The 15,745-nt window shown below is 38.1% G+C and overlaps 2 protein-coding genes across 3 annotated transcripts in view; one reads left to right on the forward strand and one right to left on the reverse strand.

Annotated features, from left to right (window-relative positions):
- The window catches only part of LOC149027470 (transcriptional corepressor SEUSS-like), a 30,027-nt gene extending 21,525 nt beyond the window's left edge, over positions 1-8,502 (forward strand). For both annotated transcript variants that reach the window (XM_089162753.1, XM_089162760.1), the window contains exons 8-10: positions 71-164; positions 2,517-2,586; positions 6,312-8,502. In XM_089162753.1, the coding sequence (XP_089018879.1) occupies positions 71-164; positions 2,517-2,586; positions 6,312-7,306 (1,159 nt within the window). In that variant the 3' untranslated portion in view covers positions 7,307-8,502. The remainder of the gene's footprint in view (positions 1-70; positions 165-2,516; positions 2,587-6,311) is intronic.
- Positions 8,503-8,735: 233 nt separating this feature from the next.
- On the reverse strand, positions 8,736-10,604 carry LOC149027471 (thioredoxin-like). Its single transcript, XM_089162765.1, has 2 exons — positions 10,065-10,604; positions 8,736-9,244 (listed from the first exon to the last, which is right to left on the reverse strand). The coding sequence occupies exons 1-2, from the start codon at positions 10,336-10,338 to the stop codon at positions 8,925-8,927; spliced, it is 594 nt and encodes a 197-aa protein (XP_089018891.1). The 5' UTR covers positions 10,339-10,604; the 3' UTR covers positions 8,736-8,924.
- Between the last annotated feature and the right edge of the window lie 5,141 nt (positions 10,605-15,745).

Consider the following 15,745-nt stretch of genomic DNA (forward strand, 5'->3'; position numbering starts at 1 on the left):
TTATATGTTATTTATACAATATGTATTTTGAAATCACCTACATTGATTTGTAAATGTTATTCTGTTTCAGGTTTGTCGCATCAGCTCGCCAATTAGCAAAAGCTCTGGAGGTGCCTTTGGTAAATGATCTAGGATACACGAAGAGATACGTTCGGTGTCTTCAGGTAGTGTGCTTTTTTGCAATCAATATACATAAATGATTTCACTTTCATCTGTGAATTAACTTTGGAGGATAGCTTGAATATCGTTGAGTGTTTTGCATCTAGAACTAATTTGTTGTGTGTACACTAACATTTTAAAAGCAGAGTGGCTGTTGATTCTTCTCAGTTTTCTAAATCTTTCTTCTTGATGTCACTTTTCTAAATCTGTCTGCTTGATGTAATACTTGGAACTTCTTTTCAGTTGACACCTTTAGATCTGGCTAAAGTTGTATATAGTGATACATGTCTTATTTTATGTGCTTTTTGGACTGAGGGAGTCCACATGTTGAGTAGTTTTTCAGTTTTTATTCTGTATTTGTTAATGGCAAGTTCTCCAGCTTTCAAATTAGATGACCACCCATCCAATCCATTACTGCAGAATAGGGTTGGCTTACCACCCAATCAATTGGTATGCAACAATAATATTCTGGTTATACATTGTCTCAATTCCTGTTAGTAATGGGTATTTAATCTCAAAGTTGGTAATGTGATCTGCAGTGATTCCTTGCTGTTTGGAAACTCATGATCCAGATTGTATTACTTTCTGGCATCTTTGTAGTCTTCAGAAAAGTTGAATTCATGATTCCTATCTACATGATATAATGGGACCGATGTAGGGGAAATCCTAGAAACTAGGGGACCTACAAAGTGGGCTACTAGACTCTTAGAATGAGACACTTATCCTTGACAGGTAATAAAAGAATAGGAATTGCAGCACCTGAATTCTGATTAAGCTTGCTTATAAGACAGTTAAAGCAGAGAAAGAAACACTAAGTCTTTACTAATGAACACAACTAAACTAGAATCAATAGGGGAAACAAAGGGATGGGGATATTGGCACCATAACTCTAAATTGAATGCAAGAATATCAAGATTCTAAAGAAAATAGTACTGTCCTATTCAAAATCAGGTTTCTGACAATGAATTCTGCAATTAACAATGCAAAGGAATCTGTGGAAGTTTTGTTTTAAAGAAACTACTGCAAAGGAAGAAAGATAAATTAAAAATATTCAAAGAGAGGCTTAATAAAGTTACCTGCTGGTGCTGGCTGCAAAACAGGGGTTAGAAAACATCTAGGAATAGAAATAATTGAAAGAAAAATATTTCTAAGTAATGGGGAAACCCAGGAATGGATAGTAGAGTTAGAATGGAGAACCACAACAAGACTGCTGTACTAGAGGTGATAATAGAGAAGGAGAGAGAAAAGAAGAAATAAAAAAAGGTACACAGAGAAAGAAGAAAATTCTGACGGATAGAATAGCAGGGAAAGAGGAAGAAAGAAAAAAAGAAGGAAAAGAAAACTGAGAAGAATAGAGAGAATCGATAGAGAGAGAAGGAAGAAGAAAGCAACTATCCTAGACAGGGAAGAAAAGAAGAAGAGGTCTGATCGCTCAAGAGAGAAAGGAGGAAAGGAGATGACTTACCCGAGAGAGAGAGAGAGAGAAAGAAAGAAAACCAAGCTTGAGAGATCTGCGCAAGTGAGAGAGTGAGATAATCTTCTGTTTTCATTCATTCATTGCTGCCAAATATGAATTCCATACAAGATTTAAATAAAAGAATTGATCCTTTCCAACCATACATGCTTAATTCCCAAAATAACCCCAACTTAAGTAGCAAATATAACCCAAACCCAAACTAATTCAAAATTGGGCCTAAATAGACTCAAGGCCCAGCCCATAAAGACTCAAACATAAAATTAAAAAAATTCAATAGCAAACTACTACCCAACCCACTAAGACTAAGGGAAATAACATTGACAAAACTGCCTATGAGCAGTGCTCCTCCTCGAACCATAGGATCCTAGCAATCTGATAACTTCCGAACTCGTCATCCATCCACAATGATGCTGTTGTGGGATGATCTCTATGTTGGGGTCACTGGTAAACTCGGAACTGCCCACTGATGTCCTCATCAGGGACTTTCAATGGATAGTTTGTTTATTAGGTCGTTTGGGTGGCCGATGAGTCACCTGTTAGTTCTGGGGTGTCAAAGTTATTTATACTTCAATAAAGTATGCAGACACAAATAAGAAAAGAAAAGAAACAGAGTTAAGCATGCAGACAACTTTCTTGATCGTTGGCTCAGATATTTTTTGTCTAGAGTCAAAAGTAATGGTATTCTATTACAAGTTTCTGCTTGATGATTATAGATCTTAGTTTGTGAACTATGTTTAAGTTGTAATAATCATGATAGGTGCTTTCTGTTACACAGGTCTATCCATATAAAATAAAATTTTAAGTGTTCCTATCAAATGAATTTGGTCTTTCACATAATTTCTTTTCATCTATATGATGCTTTCTGGGTTAAAAATTGCAGATATCAGAAGTCGTTAACAGCATGAAAGATTTGATTGATTATAGTAGAGAAACAAAGACTGGACCTATGGGTAAAGCTTCCTCTTATTTTATCTTAGTGCTTCCATTATCATTTTGTGTTTCATTAACGTTTGATCCTCTGTCTTGGAAGATATAGTGGTGCAAGAGCTGCCAATTATTGTGGAGTACTCATCCATGTTGCATGAATATTAGGGAATGGCTGCATGTCACCATGCTTAGTGACGTCTTTGTTCTTCATAAGGTGCTACATGGCATGCTGCTGTTGTGTTGTGTGATAGATGACGCCATACCCTGATGATTGGTGTATTTCAGTTCAGAATGATTAGGAGTGGCTCAAAATTACGAGGATCATATTATTTTTTCATTTCATCATGAGAAAATTTTAATTTGAAACTGTGGGTGATGTATCATAGGATGGGCCTCCTAAAATTGGGCCCAAAACCAGACCCAAAAGATTGTTCCAAGGTTGGCCAAATACCCTAGGGGTATTCTGGCCATTTTCCCAACCCCTCTTTTGGGCCCAATATGGGTCTTGTTTTGCTCCCCACGATCCTAGGGTTAGCGATATAATTATTTATTTATTTATTTTTATTTCTGATGAGTCAGTTAAGAGTTATAGTCCATTAAAGTTTGTGTTGAGTTGTTAGGATAGGGTTCCTTAATTTTAAAAACCTTATCTTAAAGTGGTTCTATTTTAGTTAACTGTTTGTTGAGTCACAAGTAAGTGCTTGTAAGAGATTCCAATCTAAGGGCTAGAATCTCATAGTAATTTGATTCTCTTTTAAGTGTTTTTAGAGTCGTAGAGTTGTTCTAAAATAGGAAAGAGTTATTTCCTTTCGAAGTATTAGTATGAGTTGTTTTAGTTGAGTCCTAATTTGGCAAGCATTGTTTACTTAGAGGCTAAGTTACCAATTTGAGTTTAGTTGGGTTTGCAAGGCTATAAATTGATTGAATGAATTGAGGTTCGAGAATAGACTGGTATAGTTGTGGGATCCCTGGGAAGGTGACCTGCGGCTGGCTTAGAAGCCCTTTACTTCAATTCTGGGATTTCAGCATCTTCTTCAAGCATTCTTTTGCAACTCCAGCCAGACATCGGATACTCACAAGTAAGTTCGAACCATCTCCAACATCCTCAGCCCTTCCCTTAGTTTCAGCCTCACCCTAGCCCTCCCAAAGTAGCCGCAAACCGCCTTCTATCTCCACACATCTCAATCCTAACCCGAGTAGGAAATCCCAATTCCTGCCCCTCCCTACTTCTGTTCAAGCAGCAGTACCTCTCCTTGTGTAAACCCCAGTTCCCCAGTCCCTCTAGACTCCAACACCCTTCCTAGGATTGCACCTAACCTAGGGACACATTCCCTAAGTCAATTAACCTATCCAACCTATTCTACCCTAATCTAAAATTTTCTGCAAGTCTTTGTCAACCTTGGACTTCGGCAGAATTTTTAGAAGCTTCATAAAACCCTAAACTAGACCTTCCAAACCCCATTAACCCTTCCTTTTCCCTGAGCCCTAAATCTGAAACATAGAAAGAAAGTCAGAGCCCAAAACCCACTGGCCAAAACTTCTGAAAACCCTAACCCAATCCCAGTTGCATTAGGATTCCAATTTCAAACCTAAACCTCAAACATCACTTTGTTTCAGATCTGTTACTCAATCACAGCAAGTCTGAACAGCAATCCTAGGCCCATCCTAAACCCTATCGAAGCCCATTCCCAAAACCCTAACCCTAACCGAGTCCCAGTTCGCCAAGGACAGGAATTTCCAAATCTGAGTTTGAATTCCTATTGAATTTCAGACCCGAAATCACAATCCCAACAGCTTATTGGCCTCTAAAATCCTGGCCGAAACCTCAAATAATCCAAGTTTACCCTTGGAAACCCTAATTGAGTTCTGGACCTACTTCAGAAGATCCTAAAAATTTAACCCTAATTTTCAGGTTTACATCAGTGGGTCAAGCCTGGGTCACTTTTCTTATTCATTATGTGCTGAAATTTCCAGTTACATGGGTGCAGGGTCATCTTGCATATAACTGATGCTAGTCTAGCCACATTGCAGGTTCATGATTTAGTTTTATGGTATTGAAGGATTTGATTTTTTGTGCATAATTGGTTAAGAAGGATCAGTTTTTTTGTATTTTGAGTCAGATGATTTGACATTGACAATTGAGATTGAAATACTCATCCCAAGATCAGAATTTCTAGCTCTTTAAAAGCTTTGATAAGTCCATGAATATTCTGATTGCTGATGTTAGGTCTCATTAGGTTTTGATTGTAAGTTACATATATTCTGAAACAATGCTTGAAAACTGTTGAACTATGAACCTTGGTCCTACCAGGATGTCATTGGTAAAAAATGAAAAATACTTCACCATCAAGCCACAATTTTTTTGTGGGTTTGTTTTCTTTTTCTTTTTCGTTGCAAAACTTGTAAATATAATCAAATGCCATATACGTAAATCAATTACTACCATTTTTGGACTAGTGATCTCCAGGCATTGTTACTTTGAGTTGTGTTATATGGGGGTAGGTAGGATGAATGCTAGGTTCAGAAATAACTCACCCCACCGGCCACCCTAAAAAGGAAAAAATAAAAAAAGAGATCCCAATTAAAAGCCACTTGAGCAACAGATTCTAGTTTATAGTATCAGTCAACCTTTTATTAAGAAGAACAAATATTAGAGGCTCAAAAGCCATAGGGTAACCCAACCCCAAAACACTGATGTATATTGGTTTCATCCCACCTGGTAGAAACTGATTAAGCAGCTATTAATCTATCTCCAACAGAAAAGAGCAGTAACAGCTACCTTTGTTCATTGATAAAATGTGTGTACCAGACTATTGGCCCTCACAAACTTATACGGAAGATTTGAAAAAAGATCCAAACACTAAATAGTAAAGGTCTACTCTTAACTAGTTTATACTACATAAACCAGATTAAAAATAAAATAATTGGGAATTGATTAAATCCATGACTGGACTTATAGTCCCAACCAATCTTAGTAAAATGACTGAGGCACGGATTTAACTAATCCTCTATGATTAGGCAAGCATCACCCCTTATTTTTGGCCATTACGAAGGAAACCTGTTAGGTCAAAGGTACAGAGGTACATGACTCTACCCAAAATTTGTTTTAATAAAGCTTAGCCCATTTAAGTGATTTAACTGCATCACGTCTCCTCTTTAGAAACAGTAGTATCGATTGACTTGATTAACTTAGTTAGCTTGGATATCTAGTGGGATACCTCTACTTTTGGGGTTTCCTTGTTGGCGTTTATGCCTTCTTTTAAGAATAAGTTTATTCAACCCCAAAAACCAATGAGCAGTACACTTCCCGACCCCTGCCCTTGGCCTTCCATTGTGGTCTGCTGACTAGCCTAGCCTATCTTTCTTCATAGAAGCTGCTTGAAGTCTGTCCATTATGTCATTACATGGTCACCTCGGGACTTCCCACCTGATTGGAGCCATCAAGATTTGAAGAATGAAATACAATTATTAGGTGGTAAAATCTGTGGTAATCAATATTAATGTCCTTAAAAAGGTAATTTATGTTTTGCTTTGTTATGAACTTTGGGAATCCATTTGAGGATGTGCATATCCTCATTGGGGGTGCAGTAAAGTGGAAGCTGGTAATCCATAAATCATGGTAGCATATCACTTGTTGGGTGGTATCACGTGGGACTTATTTAAAATGAATGAATTTTTGTAGATATCTTTGTAATTCATTATAAGATACATTATGGTATTGGTAGTTTTTGACTCTTTTCTTCCTCAGCAAGTTTGATCAACTTCCCTCGGAGAACCAGCTCATCATCAGGACTCCAAAGTCAAGTTCATCAAGCTGAACTGCAGCAGCAGCAGCAGCAGCTGCAGCAGACTATGGTGCAAAACTCCAACAATGATCAGAGCTCTGTCCAGGCCACTGGTGTTCAGCTTACTGCTAAGAATACGGTGGTTAGTGTAAATAATTCCCTCAACTCCGCATCCACTTCCACATCGGCAAGCACTATTGTTGGGCTACTTCACCAGAACTCCATGAATTCAAGGCAGGAAAACCCGATGATTAGTGCTAACAGTCCATATGCTGCTAGTGCTGTTCAGATCCCATCAACGGGCTCCTCAAGTGCAATACCACAAGCTCAGACAAACCCATCATCTCCATTCCCATCGCCAACACCTTCATCTAACAATCCCCAGAATTCTTCTCATAGCGGCTTACCCCCACCAGCAGCAGCAGTGAATGCAACAAACCAGATGAGTGCTGCAAGTTCACCAGCGACTATTGCAATGCAACAGTCAAACCAGTCTGTTGAAGCTGACCCAAATGATTCTCAGAGCTCTGTTCAGCAGCTTTTTCAAGAAATGATGATGTCTTCTCATCAGCTAAATGGAGGTAGTATGGGTAGTGTAGGTTCCTTGGGGAACGACATGAAGAACATTAATGGGACCACACAGACAGGCAACAACACAGCTCTCAGTGGTGGAAACTGCTTGGTTGGAAACGGGATCACCAACAGTTCAAGCATTGGCAGTGTGGGATTTGGTAACATGGGTGGTGGAATTAGTTCAGCTGCAACAGCTAGTGGAATTAGAGCGGCGATGGGCAATACTAACTCCGTGATGTTGAATGGGCGAGTTGGCATGGCATCAATGTCTCAAGACCCTGGCATGAACTATCAACAACAGGATTTGGGGAATAGGCTGTTGAGTGGGCTTGGTGCAGTAAACAGCTTCAATAATCTCCAATTCAGTTGGAAGTCATCTCCATAGAAGGCTTTTATGAATAGTGTGTTCAAGTTGGATGCTGCTGGAGAATGGCCGGATGTACCAGGCTGCATGACTAGCATCGTATTCAGCACCACAAAGCGTCCACTTCTGTACTAATTGCAGGAAAAGGTAAACGTATAGTGTAGTGAGCATTGAAACATTGTAAACCACCATCACCACATCAGCTTTGGCGTTATTTTCATTTTTCTTACCCCATCCATTTCGGGTCACCTGCTTATGTGACGAGGGTTACTGATGTGAAGTTGTATTTTACGGTTCCATATAGAAGCCTTTCACGGCTAACACCCCTAAAATGGGGGAATCAGAGGGATCACATTCTTTGGGGGGTGTGATGGGTATTGTTATTTTTCACTCCATGCTCATATGCGTTGGTCGTGTACCTCAATTGCCCAGAACAGCAAAGACGGAAATTTCTTGGAGCCTCCTCGATTTGCTTCTTATGGAAAGGAATCCCAGGTCGGCTGTACAGTGGGAACGGTTGAATGGTATCACTTTGAGTCGTTTCAACTTATACGATAAAAAGCATCTGCCTTTTACTCTGTTTCTGCAGACACTGCGGCCTCTCTCTTCCCCTCCCCCCCTCTCCCTCCCTAAGAAAAGCCTCTGCCGTGGACCGTGGTAAAACTTAATATTGTTGCAAGATGATGGATCCTTGGGGTGGTAAAAAGCCCAGAAATTGATAATTGAATCATTTCTATTTGACTGTTCTAATGTAGCTATTGTACAACCTAAGGTAACATCTTAATATTTCCAAGGATCCAAGGCTCTGTTGGGAATGACCGATGGATGTGTGTGAGCTGATGATTAGAGATGACGCTTCTCTTCTGTGAGTTGAACTTGAGGTGAATTTGACGTTATCCCCCAAGTTAGCTTTATGTTAATGAAAGAAGTTTGGGAGGAGAGTTTTTGGGTTGTTGGATCAAATTGGCCGTTACACTTGTACTTGCTCCAGGCTTCCCTAGATTCCAGGATTGAGGTCCAACAGGATCACAGAGTTTCTAGATCTAAGAGACGACTTTAGAGATTTGAGACCAGGTTTCCTAATTTCAATAACCCTTGATGGGGAGGGTGTCTGTCTTTCGCATTTTCAACAAATACAAAGAAGTGAAGAACAGTAGGTAGTGATTCCACGAAAGTAGATGAGGTATGTCGAAGGCTTTTACCTGGACGAGTTCCTCCAGTGCCCAAGAAACGGCCACACTAACGGTGGTTTACCATGACAAGAAAAATGCAGCCACCGTACAATTGCTGATGAGCGACACCCTCACCGTGGTGCTGACTGCTGAGTCTTAATCAAACCGTCAGAAGGACGGTCCTGGGAGGAAATTCCGACACCAAGGGGGAAAGCCTCAGGAGGCCAATTGCATATTTCATCACCAAAGCTAAATTATGTATAAGTTAACGACGAAAATTAACCCTGGAAAGGAGCTTTTCTTCCAACATAGATAATCAATCACCCACATGAGTCAGGGAGTGTTTCAGTCGTAATTCTTAATTACAGATATACAGGAAAGAAAAACAGGAGAATCATCATCATGAGTTACATTGATACTTGATGATCTGATAATTTTGTTTTCCAGCATACGTCTTCAATGCATCTTCATGAATCCAAATATTTCTCTATGGCAGCAGTTAGGGTTGAGAGGGGCACTGCACCGATAACACTCTCTTTCTTCTCTCCGTTCTTGAAGAACAACACGGTCGGAATGCTTCGGATGCCGTACTTGGTGGCAATGTTGGGACAATCATCGGTGTTGACTTTGTAGCAAACAATCCTTCCGGCATATGTCTTTGCCAAGTCCTCAATCACCGGTGCAATCATCCGGCACGGTCCACACCAGGGTGCCCAGAACTCCACCAGAGCTGGCCTCTCATTTGCAATGACTTCATTGTCCCAGCTTGTTTCCGTCACCACTAGAACTATATTTATATATATATAGGTTCCAAAGGACAAGTTGGTTAGATAACACCAAAAATTAAGCTACAAGCTTGATTAAAGTTAAATGAAAAGAATCGTTTTGCTTTTTCTCACAAGCATTGTTTATGGTTGTCGTTGGTAGGAAAAAGCTTCAGTCTACCATCCTGCGAAATTTTGGGCAGTCAAAATTTTAGCTGGACGGCAATGGGAAAGACTGAAGCAATTACATCCTTGGTCACCTTGTTGGTATCACTTAAAAAAAAAAATATGTTCAGGCGAATCCAGCCCTAATGCCTTTGGTTGGCTTAAGGGTCGTGATAAACCTCTGTACCAAAAAAAAAAAAAAAACAAAAGGGTTGTGACAAACCAGAGGCGTCAATCCTCATAACCCTAGGCCTAGAGTGGTCTCTGCTAACAGATTTATGCAACGGTAGAAAGTCCGGATTTAAAGGTGTTTCGATCCGGAATGCCTAGACGGCGATACGATCTACCTTATTCAAGCCCTTTTGGAGGGAGAAGAATTAATATCAAGAACAGGAATTGAGGAGCAAATTAAATAATAGTTATATATCAACCTAGTCGGGAAATTAGACATACATAACATAACTTGCAATTTAGAGTTTTCGATCTTATTTGAAAAGAGGGTCGACTAGTCTCTGATGTCTATATATCAGCTTAGATTTTGCAAATGTTCCATTCTATCCTAACGATTTAGGGCACTACTGAGTTTGTAAGAAGCTGGTTTCCCAAAGCAATCATCAGCCACAGGCGTAGGAAATCCTGAAATGGAAGAGAGGGACAGATCTAGAGAGAACAACTTACCTTCGTCGACGGCTTCTCGGGCTTTGCAGATAATGCGAGATCTGGGGCATCTGTGATCCACAGGAGATAAAGAGGAAGACCAAGAAGAAGAAGAAGAAGAAGAAGAAGAGGAGGGTGACGACGAGAAACGAGAGACTGCAGAGAGCTTGAATTGCTTACATGTGGGCAAATTGAACTTATTATCCTTGGAGGCAAATGATTGGCGAGCATTTAGAACACAAGCTCTAGTTGTGGCAGTCATGGTGCTCACTTGAAAACAAGTCTCCAAGGCCATTTCTAGCTATTTCGTTCAATTCCCTTCGCTGTTGTGATGATATGTGATTTATTACTTGAACGCGCTTATCCTCGAAGGAGGAAGGGGGAAGGAGGAAGGAGGGAGGGAAGGAAGGAAGCAAGGAAGGAAGCAAGGGCGGGCGAAGAGCTACAAAGAACACCGGTACCTTTGATTGTGTTTTTCCCCCACTTCAAGACCTCAATCAATCCTGGGCGTTACCGAAAAAAACATGAAACAGAAAAATTGTATGGATATTACATGAGAATATTGTGAGGTGCTTAAGTGCCAGGGGTAGCTAGGGTTCTATGGTGTGGATAAGATTTCTGATTTCTGATTTCCGATTTCCTCTTCTCATGGTCCACTTATTCAATAGGCATCTCATTCCATTACCCAAAAAAAAAAAAAAAGAAAAAAAAAAAAAAAGAAAAAAAAAAAAGGCATCTCATTAACGATTCACTCTGCTGGACCACTGCAGACTTGGAAACCAGATCGCAAGGCATGAGCGTGCTTTCTGGTTCTGAATTAGCACATCATTGTCTATCTTTCTCCAACTATCACTCTTCTATAGGTATATTCTAATCAGGGAGTTTCATTCCTTTTTGGTAAATCTAATCAGGGAGCTTAATATCAAGGTATGATTATCCAAGCCCAAAAAAAATATCACAGTAAAAATAGTAAATTTTTTTTGGAAACTAATGAATGAAGCTAATGCAAAGAGAATCTTCCCTTGAGTCCTTGAGACTTTTTCTCAAGAGACATTCCTAGTAGTGATCTAAATCATCATCAACCCATTTATCTGGAATAGTTTGATTGGTCTGATACGTGTTATTGCTGGGATAATTGGTGACGATGAGTTAAATGCATAATTACAAAATGGGTAAAATGGGTAGGAAGAAGAACCTCATATCAATTTTCATCTTTCTTGCGTGAAAAGAGTATAAATTAAGAGTACGTAATTGACTCACAAGAGAGCCAATCGACAAGCAATGATCTAAACTAGAGATTTCAAATTAGCTCACATCGTGGTAGAATCGAACAATTAGACGATCACTAATAATCTGTAAAATCCTATTACTAAGGCTCACTGGAAGGTATATCTAATAATTGCAAATATTTTGCATCTGAAAGAATCTTTTTAGTTTACCTCGTTTAGACTTGTACTTCGTGAGGCTAACATTATGGCCGACACCCTAGCAAAGGACTATGCACTCACACAAGATGCATTCTTAAGTGTAAACTCCCCCCTCCCCTTATTTACTAGCTTTTATTGTTTGACTTATTAAAAACATGATATAATAGAGGTTTCTTGTTTCAATAAATCATTTCATTCTTATCAAAAAAACAAAGGTTGACTCACAAGAGCATTTTAGAGTTGATTCAAGTGGATCTCATGCCACACCCCAATGTCAAAAATTTTGATTTCAGAAATTAATTGAAAAAAAAAAAACCACCAAAGGTCCAAACATACATGACCAACTTGGGAACGGAACAAAGCCTAAGCAGTTGGCTGATGAAGACGTACAACCCATCTTGAGTTCACATCCTCTACAATTCTCACCTTAGATAAATAACTTCCACGTGTCACAATCCTACATAGGAATTACAAGGAATTGTAGGAGGTGAGAATTGTAAAGAATGTGAACCCCACAATCTTACAAAAGCAATTAAGTTTTTCCAATATAAATGCGTTCTATTTATCAGAACTTTAACGGATTTCAAAGAAAATAACTATTACATTCCTTATAATTTAAATCCTAGATATATTACCCTTAATATAAGAATACTTTCTTCTTTTAGAGTAACCTACACATCGTTTTACCAAAAAGAAACTACACGTCGTTATGGATAGAACGTTGGATCTCTTTTAATTTTAAATCTTCTAGTAAAATCTTAAATAATGTTCCAATTCTTCCCCTACTTTATTCAAGATACTTGTAGATTAACATGGATAAATTCATCATGATGGATTACCTGATTATATATATAAAATTTTTTATCACCTAATTATGTCAGGTGGATAATGACGATGTATTCGATTGTCTAACAGAAAGTATAATCTAATATCTAGTTAAATAATTGTAAGATTAAATCTAGTTAGATCACATAGATCGATTAAAAATACCCTACTCTAATAACAATACAAGATGATTGAAATATATTTTTTTTTCGATTGCGGCAAATTTTGATCATGACCCACCCAGATCTCCAAGTTGACATGATCACCTGCAACTCTACGAAAGAAGAACACGTGTTATAACCTATTGGTGATAAGTATGTGATTGTAAACAAGATAGAAGTAGAGAAACTCAAAGAACATGGAGGATTTGATGATGGAGTTCGACCAATTTGATATACGTCTTGAGGGCTCATGATTGAAACACGATCCACTTTATCAAGGAGATGTTCAACTTACAAAATACATACAATGATCAACATCGAAGGCAGACCACGATCCTACAGTCTCAAAGCATTGAAAAGATCCTTCATAATAAGCCATCATATGCTAAGAACTAGAGAGAAACCGAGAGGAGAAGATGGGTTCTCAAGAACCCTAATTGCCATCGAGAGGAAGAGAGAGACAAATGAGAATCGCCAAATTACAAATGACTTAAACCACAAATGAACCAACTCAAGGGTATATATACCATGGGTACTGGTTCAAATGAGATTGAACCAAAGCATAGGTCCACAATTCACAACAACTAATAGAGTGGCAAATTACAGATTAGCCCTCTAAATTCTCCCCCTTAATTTGTGATATCTAGCTCTCCAAATAGAGTGCACTGAGCATCATCTGTCATCGCCTATGTACCTGCAAAAAAAAAAAAAAGTAAAAGAAAAGAGCAGCACCTAATGCAATAAATGCAACAACATGCTATGCAATACACCTAGAAAAGACAACCTAGACCATACCAGAAGAAAGCACAAAATGTAGGTACATATGCAACAAAATGCAACAGATAGATGCACCACAAAACCCAGCTCAAAAACATAAATTTAACAAAAAACAAGAGACAACAACTAATGTACTATCAAGGCAACTATATCAAAACTAGAGATAAATAAAAACCTTGAATCAAAATTGTAAAAAAATTGGGCAGTATCTCCATATAAATAAAACAAATGCAAACTTAATAATAAAAAAAAAGTCCACTAGCCATTCTCCAAAGACTAAAAACAAGAAAGAAAGGCTTGGTTTATAGTTTCAAAGCCAAGAGCCATCCCTCGGGGGAACAAGCCCCCCCCCCCCCCCATTAGGAGAGACTAAATCAAGGCGGGTCACCTTTAGCAAGTGGATATGAGTCATATGACTTTCCCTAACTTAAGGACATTTTCTCACGGTCTTCTTCTTATAAGAACTCGACATAGTATAGACTGTGAATGACGCAAGGTGTGCCAGTGCGAGTGCAAACCTTCTATAGGCTACTTTCAATCATTTATCCCCTATGGAGTCAAGTATCGAAGGCTCCACTTAATAGGCTAGTGAATCTACTCTCCGAAATAGTCTTCCCATCCAAACTATATGAATCAACATCAAAATCCACTTCTAGGTTTGACGAACCGGAAGACTTTCTATCTCTATATCCAAGTAAATCCCTGGTTGTTGCTGAACGGAGGCCAATGGGGCAAACTATCCTAGGGAGGAGGGACAAGTTTTACAATTACAAATTACATAAAAGTAAATAATTTAGCAAATAACATCACCAACACCCAATAAATGAAGAAAATGCAAGAATTTATTTAAAAAGGGGCAACAATTTAGTACCACAACTTGTAAGATTATGCTAAATGCTAACTTCTCAATCAAAAGCACACCGTCAATTATTTTCTCTCCAAGGAAGAAGTACCGGATATCAATATATTTGGTTCTATCATGATAGACTGGAATTTTACACAAGAATAACACTTTGATAATCAATAAAAACAATAGTCTTACTTTTTAAAACATCCAATTCACATACAAAACCATGTAACCAAATCCACTCATTCACACACTTAGATGTAACAACAAGCTCAACCTTAGTAATAGATAAGGCAACCATAGATTAGTGTTGCACATTTGAACTGATGCAATTACTAGATAATATGAAGAGATATAATAATTTCATGTTATCCATATTACTAGTATAATCAGAGCCACCATATCATTTAAGAGTATATTCATTAGGTGAACTTCTAACCACAAGACCTTTGTTGACAGAACCTCTTAAATACCTTGAAAGCCACTTGAGACCAAACCAATGCTCTTTACTAGGATTGACGATAAATCTACTAAGAACACTCATAGCATGAGCAATATCAGGGCTTGTATATACATATCATAAGATAAATAAGAGACCCCAAAAGACTAGAGTAATGGAACTTAGACATCTTATCCTTTTCAAAGCTAGTTTTAGGACATTGGTCATTAGAAAGTTTGAAAATGTGTAGCTAAAGGGATTTTAATTTTGACTTAGAATTTGATATATTAAACTTCTCAATGATCCTAAGCAGGTATGATCTTTGACAAACATAAATCGTCCCCTACCCCTCACTTCTGTAGATCTTAATCCTTAATATTTTCTTAGCAGATCAAGCTCTTTCTTTTCAAAATCATATTTCAACTTACATTTAATTTCTTGAATAAAACAAGAATCAACACATGCAATTAAAATATCATCCACATATAACAACATATATAGAAGTATAGAATTTGAAAAAAATAAAATAGAGGCAATTGTTAAACACACTCCTTTTTAAACCAATACTCAACAAAAGATGTCAAATCTTTTATACCATTGCCTAGGTGCTTATTTAAGTCCATAAAGTGATTTCTTTAATAGGCAAGCCTTAATCTCATCACCTGCTGCTAAAATCCCTAAAAGGAGCTGCATATAAATCCTATCTTCTAAACCGTCATAAAAAAAGATAGTTTTTGTCACACTCCACCCAACTAGACTCACCTGAATACTTGTGGATGTGATCCACAGTCACAAGGATCCAAGTCTACATTCAATCCTAAAATCAATCACACACAATAACATAATCAAGGAGCAAGATTTAAAAGGTATAAATAGTTATTACAATTATCCAAAAGTTAGAGTTAGCGGAAGTCAAATATTTAAAGTATCAAATTAAATGGTTAAAGTGCTAAAGAGTGTAATTTGTTGAATTTTCAATTTCTTAGATTAAAAGAATGCAATCCCAGTCAAATCATCACGTCCCTAAATATAATCACATGGTGTTAAAAAAGACTGAATAGAGTATGGACACTCCATGCATGCACACAAGTCGCCATGGGTCTCCATGTCCTCGCCTGCCGATATGTTGTATGGCTCCACTACACCACATACTCTGGGATAGCGAGGGTCCTCATAACCTGTATAAAAATCTAAAAAAAAAAGGGTATCCATGAGGGATGAGTTCC

The sequence above is a fragment of the Hakea prostrata genome, chromosome 1 (genome assembly GCF_041222555.1).
Source record: "Hakea prostrata isolate BN-2017 chromosome 1, UWA_Hpros_2, whole genome shotgun sequence".
NCBI classification, from domain to species: Eukaryota; Viridiplantae; Streptophyta; class Magnoliopsida; order Proteales; family Proteaceae; genus Hakea; species Hakea prostrata.

What these genes read in the sequence shown, in the direction of transcription:
- LOC149027471 (XM_089162765.1), bottom strand. Translation starts at nt 10,338, where the DNA reads ATGGCCTTGGAGACTTGTTTTCAAGTGAGCACCATGACTGCCACAACT. An exon ending in CCGAGAAGCCGTCGACGAAG is followed by an intron (nt 9,245 to 10,064) that starts GTAAGTTGTTCT and finishes ATATAAATATAG; the next exon opens with TTCTAGTGGTGACGGAAACA.